The sequence below is a fragment of the Lucilia cuprina genome, chromosome 3, assembly GCF_022045245.1.
Source record: "Lucilia cuprina isolate Lc7/37 chromosome 3, ASM2204524v1, whole genome shotgun sequence".
NCBI classification, from domain to species: Eukaryota; Metazoa; Arthropoda; class Insecta; order Diptera; family Calliphoridae; genus Lucilia; species Lucilia cuprina.
Genome location: NC_060951.1, coordinates 67,038,268 through 67,045,742, shown reverse-complemented (window position 1 = coordinate 67,045,742; position 7,475 = coordinate 67,038,268). Strand labels below are relative to the sequence as shown.

The 7,475-nt window shown below is 30.0% G+C and overlaps 2 protein-coding genes across 2 annotated transcripts; one reads left to right on the top strand and one right to left on the bottom strand.

Moving 5' to 3' along the window:
- The first annotated feature begins 884 nt into the window (after positions 1-884).
- Positions 885-2,110, top strand: LOC111678900 (protein-lysine N-methyltransferase EEF2KMT). The gene is made up of 3 exons (XM_023440343.2): positions 885-1,041; positions 1,095-1,890; positions 1,959-2,110. The coding sequence occupies exons 1-3, from the start codon at positions 946-948 to the stop codon at positions 2,066-2,068; spliced, it is 1,002 nt and encodes a 333-aa protein (XP_023296111.2). The 5' UTR covers positions 885-945; the 3' UTR covers positions 2,069-2,110.
- A 639-nt stretch (positions 2,111-2,749) lies between these two features.
- Positions 2,750-7,210, bottom strand: LOC111678899. Its single transcript, XM_023440342.2, has 3 exons — positions 7,009-7,210; positions 6,648-6,905; positions 2,750-3,967 (listed from the first exon to the last, which is right to left on the bottom strand). Exons 1-3 carry the CDS (start codon positions 7,067-7,069, stop codon positions 2,835-2,837), a joined length of 1,452 nt encoding a protein of 483 aa, XP_023296110.2. The 5' UTR covers positions 7,070-7,210; the 3' UTR covers positions 2,750-2,834.
- Between the last annotated feature and the right edge of the window lie 265 nt (positions 7,211-7,475).

Here is a 7,475-nt window from a genome sequence, read left to right as displayed (position 1 = left end):
GCTACTTTGGTTGTGGCGGCTTATGTTGAAAAGTTACGGCGGCAGCTTAAAGTCGGCTGTGAGCTGATGTTGTGTAATTAATTTTATTAAATTCTCTACTCTGCAGGAAATGAAACTCTACTTTGTAGGAAAGAATCTAGAAAGTCGATAATTCGACAATCGTTTATGAAAAAAGTAGAAAAGTCGACTTTGTAAATCGTCGAAAATAGTAGAAAAAAATCAAAAGTAGTCGAAGATTTAAAAAAATGTGGAAACTCCTCAATAGTCGGAAAACATCGAAAATTGTCAAAAAGTCGAAAAAAGTCATCATTTCGGAAAACGTCGGAAAAAGTCAAAAAGTCAACTCTTTATAAAATAATAAAAGTCAAAACAATAGTTTATAGTCGAAACTAGGTAATTCAAATTAAATGTTTATAGTCGAAGCTAGGTAATTCAAATTAAATGTTTCGCTATTCTTAGCTTTTTAATCACTTTCTGGTTAACAGTTTTTTTAAATCAGCCGAAAAAACGAACATTTAAAAAGGCGTTCCGTACCTATGTACATCGGAAATTTATTGTAGTGCCAGGATGTATGATAACTTCTGTAAACAAATTTCCAAACACCGAACATTGGCCGAACCTCACCCGTACCCGAACATTCGGTCGGACACTAAATATTATATTTTAAATTTATACTGAAGCTGAAAATTTTTCGGCGTCTCGGCTTAGCCGGCCGTCAGAGAAGGAGAAAGAAATATCAAACATCTCTTTCTCTCACACACAAAATCAAAAGTTTCTCAACAAAAGTTTCCAAGTGTGAACCAGGTCGTAAAAAATGTTAAAGGGTTAAAGTCGATTTTAAGCCGCCGCTTACATTTTTATTGCAGCCGCCGCCGTAGTTAATATTTGTTGGCACTGGTGATGAATTTCTGTTTTTCTTAAGTTTTGTGTCACAAAGTGGAAAAAATGCCTAAATCAGCTGAATGTAATTTCCATGTTTTCTTAAAAAATTTACAAAAGCAGTTTTTGTGTTGCTTCCCGCTACACTGTGTTCAATGGGAGGTATTTAAATCTTACATCTCACCGTCGTATTTCACATATTTGTGTTATTTTAGGATTTCCCTAAGAATTTGACTTGGGAGCAACAAAAAAATGTTATTGAATATACGATCAATTCTCCGCTTAATAAACAGTTTCCAATTAAGTTGAGCTATCAAATTAACTTTTTAAAGAACCTTCTATCATATTTGGAAAAATACTGTGGAGAAATTCATGATGAAATTTACGAAAATTATTGCTTAATTCAAGCTAAATTGGCCAGCGATTGTACTGAAAAGTATGCCTTTAAGCATTATATTGTTACTCCAGATGCACAATTTACTATACGCGAATCAAAAAGCTTTGTTGCTGAAGGTACAACTGGACTTTGCAGTTGGCAAGCTTCGTTAGCTCTCGCAGACTTTTTAATTCAACATCCGAGCTTAACGAGAGATAAATCGGTTTTGGAATTGGGAGCTGGAACTGGGCTGTGCGGATTTATAATGTTAAAAATGTGCCAGCCTAAGCATGTAGTACTTAGTGATGGTAGCAGTTCTTGCGTAAAACTTATGACCGAAAATTTTATAAGAAATTTTCCTCAAGCAATAGAAAGAAATCATAAATTTACGATGGCCACTCAAACTGTTGAATTTTCAGCAGTAAAATGGGACTGTATAAGTGATATCGAAGAAGTTTCATTACTAAAACCCGACATTATAATAGCTGCTGATGTTGTTTATGATGATTCCTGCTTCTCGGATTTGTCATCAGCAATCGATTACGTTTTTAAACTCAAAAACAACCAAGTTGAAATGTATTTGGCAGCAACAGTTCGCAATGAGCATACTCTGAACGGATTCCTTGATATTCTAGGTAATTACATATTGCAATTTTTAAATTATGTATTAACTTACCGAAATACATCCATTTAAAATTTTTAGATACTTTAGGTTTTCATATAAGTGAATGCGAAGATGTTTCCAAAGAAAATAATATTTTATATTGGGACCGATCAACTCCTGTAAAAATATTTAAGTTGGCTAGACAATAACTCAAGATGGAAATTGTTTAAAATAAATAAAAACAATAAGTACTTCCAGTTTTATTTTGCTTGAGTAAAAAGTAAGAATAATAATTTATAATAAATTAAATTTAAATCATAAAAAACCTAGAATAACAACCCTAATTACATGGTCAATACCTAACTCGTTTCTGTAGTTTTCGTATCAAAAAAATTGTCGGAAAATTTTGTATGATCTTTTTTAAAACAATTTTCCCTTACGGGAATTAACACACCAAAAATTTAGCAGCTCGTTTTCATAATAGCAGCCCGTTTTTTATTACGCATAAGTATAGATGGGTCAATGGTAAAAGCTCAATTGGTGAATTAATACCCGGTAAAAGGGGAAAATTGTGGACGTGCAAATACGTACTTTTTTTACCAGGTGGATGAAGATATTTCTTATATGTTGCTACATACAACATTTCTTGTCCACATTTCTATTTTTACTAGCAGCATTAGCATTAATTGTTGATTTGATTTTTATAATTTACTTTTTAATATTTATCAAAACTAATTACTTATTTAAAAAAGTAATCATACACAAAAAAATTAATTCATATCTGGAATGAATTTGTTAATAATATTATTTTCTGTGTATTTAATGAATACAAAAAATATACCTGGTATTTACCCAGTTTTTACCCAAACGTCGCATTAAGCCCATAAATATTTCTTGTTAAATTTTAATGTTTACAATTTATTAAATTTGTATTTTTTTCTCCGTTCGAGAAAATTCAGACACCAGGAACTAATTCTAAAATTGAGGAGGTTTGCTAATGGTTGGAATTGTACCATCATTTAAACATCTGACATTTAGTTGTTCTATCTGATGTTTTTGGAATATGATACCTAGCAACCCATATTGTATTTCAAATAGGGATCTTTTGTGTGTGCGAGGAACTTTCATACCCACCACCAAGGCCAAAAGTGAACCGATGATTATATAAACGAAACCTTGTGACATTAAAGTGCTAATATCCGTAGAATAAAAATAGGAATTCTTGGCGTTTGCCACGAAGTAATAGTAGATAATTGAGGTCGATAGTAGTTTGCAGGCATACGATACATATATTAACAACTCCATATAAAGAAAATGGGAAACTTCAACCAGAAGAATTTGCAAATTCGAAAATGTCATACCGAAAAAGAACAGTATTATCCAAAATGGCACTGTCGTCTTCGCCGAACTGCCAATGATCATGCTAAGAATGGAAAGTAAAATCAAGCAGAGTTGGTTTGCAACAAATGTAACTTTAACTGAGCAGAATATTAAGCATATGGTACTGGCAATGGTTCCCACATATACAATCCAAAACATGGAATCAACATTATCCACAGAAGTTAATCTTACAGCTGAATTTAAGCAAAACCAAAATGCGAAGTAAATAAATAATGAATACTGTATTGCCTCTGTGAAGATTAGAAGCAACGTTACATTCCACTGCTGGTTTTTGGTAACGTAAAAGAATTCTATTCTCTTGATGACATCATCTCTCTTGTCGAACACGCTCCCATTAGAATTTGCAATACGAAATTCATTGTCCATGCTATTCTCGCAATCCACTGTTCCCAAATAGCTCAGAACCTTCAAACCAATTAAAAGAGCCAGTACAACAACTGATATAGAAAGATATACTGCTGCAAAATCCACATATATACCATGGGTAAGTTCATCATTATTGGTCCTGGTACGATTTTCCATTACATTTTTGTTGTACGAAGTTCCAATTAAACTCACTGCCGATGCCATACCCAAAATATAAAAACTAAAGCATAATGACAGAAGTATAGCACGGCTACCTTTTCCGCATATCGAGTGCAGGAAACTAAGTCCAGCCAGAAATGTTAAACTATGTGCCAAATAAGAAATAAATGCACCAACATTATCTGAAACGTAAGATCAAATTATAAAATGTTAATAAAAAATAAAAAAAAATGTATTTTCACAGTTAAATTGAACAATAATAAGCTTTCGACTTTTGAAATAGAAATTAATAATTCTTTAATTGATAACATTATATTTATTTATAGATAATGACATAAGTATTCACATATACATAGTTTATTGTAATTAGAGTGCAACATTCTCTATTGAAGTAAATAAAAAATAAACGATATATTGTCAAGACTACAAAATCTAAAACTCATACACAGACCTATTGATGTTTTTAAGAAGGTCAACAAAACGTAATTTACTACAAAATGATATTCATAAGTAATTAGTACGCAATAATTTAATTTCTTATAAGATGAATTTTATGAATATCTCGTTGTTAGAAACACGACAAATAATTGATGAATATGTATATTAAACTCGATAACAAATTAAAATAAATCGTCAAAACAATATTAATAAAACACAATAAGATATCGAGTAATAGATGTGTTATAGCAAGCACAGGAGCGGATTTGGTATATGAAAAATTTTAGTATATCAGAATAATGTTCGTAAATATTTAGGTAATGTCGATATGTACTCATATACAGATAGCTTCAGAAATGTTGTTAATAAATACTTTATGGATTTTGTTCCTTTATTTTGGGCATAAGAGTAATAATATCTTACGCCTCTTTTTAGATACTTATTTTCATTCTGCTTAAGGCTTACACTGAATCAAATATGTGTCTGTACAGTATGTTATTAAAAACATAATTTTTAATATTTTTTAAAATTTGTTCGATTTAAAAAAAAAATTGTAAGAAGTACTTCTTTTACGTTATCACGTAATCATTCACTTTAAATTCTCAATGATCGGTTTAATTTGTTATCATAAACGAACTGAAAATCGTCTCCTGTGACTAATTTTACTACATTGCGCACAACAGTCCTGATAGGAGCCTAGGTGTAATTCTTCGGATTTGATGTATATATATACAACCTCCTTTCAAACTAACTAATTAACTAGGTGGAACATATGCCTTATATTTATTCAGATGATGAAAATTTTGTCTAGTTTGTGCATTTGCAAAAACATTTTCACTTCCTATTCAACTCTTGACAATTTCCATGACTAATTTTTGAATCTTGTCTCATATCCGCTCATTTCGCTCTAAATGGAAATCAATAAATTTTCCGCGGCCTCTATATGTAGACGTTTCTTAAATTTCCGGTTTAATTACAGAGGTGAGTTTAATTACAGAGGTGTTGCATTTACAAATTATATTTTTAAATACATTCTGTACGGAAATTTATTTGATACAGTGTATGTTTCTCAAAGAGAAATAGTGAAAGCATTGTATGCATATGCATTGTAGCAACTGTCATATTTCCGGCTTATATCTAATACATAAAATATGTATTTTCACCCAATATATTTATTTTGTTTATGAACAACTTTTTAAATGTTGTAAATACGGTCTTCTGTGCTTGCTCACAACTGGTTAATATAATAAATTTTATGAGAAATGTTTACATATGTATGTATGTTTACGTATGTATGTATGTATGTATGTATGTATGTATGTATGTATGTATGAATGTATGTATGTATGTACATGCAAGTTTTGAATATTATTTTTTCTGAGAAAATTTTTAACGGCATTTTTACATCTTTTGATGTTAAATATAATACAAGATATTTTAGCAAAAGTATATTTTTTATATAACGAGAAAAATAATTATTAATCATTGGAAAAATTACCTACTCTGGTAAGACCGATATATTATACTATTAATAGGGAAACCAAAATATGCAAATACATATTTTTTGGGGTGCATCGTATGGACTCGTGGATAAGATATTTACACCTTTCAGACCAATTTAATAATTTTGGCATCGATTTATTATAACATATTTCACCGATAAGAGTATACTTTAGCATGATTTTACCTTTGAGCTTATTTTACTCTTCTAGTGCATGCTTTTGTGTTTTTTTTTAAAGTTTTCGATATTAAAAATTTTTAAATACTAAATATTAAATTTTCGATATAAAAAAATTTCATTGTTTGACCCAAGAAATGGTAAGGATAGGGGCTACGGTTAGGCTCTTGTAATATTTAGTAATATCCCTAATATACATATCGTCACTAAGAAGACATTAAAAATCGACTTTTGTTAATTCAAAAGATATTAGGTTTTTTTAATTATTAGTTATATTAATTCTAAACAAAAATTCGTTTATTTGGAAAAGTAATAGGTAGAACTAATTTCTTAAAATTTTGCACTAAGAATTTAAATATTTTCGATAGAAAAGAGCGGATTCATATATCTGAGAAACTATTAGAGCTGAAATCTTCAAATTTTACTTGAAGAATTTTGACACTCATATGATCTGTCATATTATTCAAATTTGTTTATACACAGATAGAAATTGACGAACATTCAGTAATTTGCTTAGCATCTCTTACATATTAGTTATTAGTTAGAATCTTTAAAATCGTTAAGTGGGTTTTTTATTATACTGCTTTTAGAGTAGCAAATCACACCTGGTAAAGCTAGTTTTTAATAAATGTAGGTTAATTATGACAACTTTAAACAACTTACATGTTGTCAGAGAAAAAATACTATGTATGTAAACCCCTAATATGTATTTGAATTATGATGAAATTATTTTGTTGCTTACTTACCGAAATCATCAGCAAAATAGAAACAACTCGATATTAAATGAAATGATGCTGCTACCAGTAGAATGTCAGTATGCCAAAAAATTATCCGAGAACGGAAAAATTTTACCATGAACATTGTTAATGCTGCAACAAATCCTACACACGCCCCCAAAATCATTGGTCCATAAACAATTAAACCGGTATTTATATTTCGTTCAGCTACAAATGACGAAATGGTGTAACCAAACACCAGACCAGACGGTAAAAAACTCAGACACACTTTAATGATACAAAATAAAATGCGCCAACATTGATTGTCATATAAAATATGTACTACATGTATATCTTTATAAAAAACAAAAAATCTATTTTAATTACCTACCGACTATGCTGGGAGCATATTGAAAAATCGTATATACTATTTTTTCCCACAATGATGCCATTCCGATTCAATTTTATTTTCGTTTAAACATATCTTTTTTAATTATATTTTTTAACAACATACAATTCTATTAGATATGTTCGCTTCTTTGCTAGTTAGCCTTTAACTAACTGCTTTTTTAATTTTGCGTTTCCATACAATCTCGTGGACTTTTTGATAAAGAATTTTTTGCTTTAAAAATGATAAGATAAAACACTAGATAGTATTTAATTTCTTGAACCTAGAGAGAAAACTTTGCAAGTATTTATTACGAAAATATACTGCTGAGAATTTATATAGCGGTTTTAAGATTTATTTTTATTATAAACTCAATTCGAACTGCGGTCGCAACAGTTGAAATATTTTTTCATTTAATACTGTCGTTAATTTTACAAATTTATTTTCTAGCCCAGAAAATAAGGTTTTTG

Excerpts from the sequence above, each read along its gene's own strand:
- LOC111678900 (XM_023440343.2), top strand. The coding sequence starts at position 946 with ATGCCTAAATCAGCTGAATGTAATTTCCATGTTTTCTTAAAAAATTTA. Across the intron at positions 1,042-1,094 it reads TACACTGTGTTCAATGGGAG|GATTTCCCTAAGAATTTGAC; the intron begins GTATTTAAATCT and ends GTGTTATTTTAG. Across the intron at positions 1,891-1,958 it reads CGGATTCCTTGATATTCTAG|ATACTTTAGGTTTTCATATA; the intron begins GTAATTACATAT and ends TAAAATTTTTAG.
- LOC111678899 (XM_023440342.2), bottom strand. The coding sequence starts at position 7,069 with ATGGCATCATTGTGGGAAAAAATAGTATATACGATTTTTCAATATGCT. Across the intron at positions 6,906-7,008 it reads ATATGCTCCCAGCATAGTCG|TGTGTCTGAGTTTTTTACCG; the intron begins GTAGGTAATTAA and ends GTATCATTAAAG. Across the intron at positions 3,968-6,647 it reads CTATTTTGCTGATGATTTCG|ATAATGTTGGTGCATTTATT; the intron begins GTAAGTAAGCAA and ends CTTACGTTTCAG.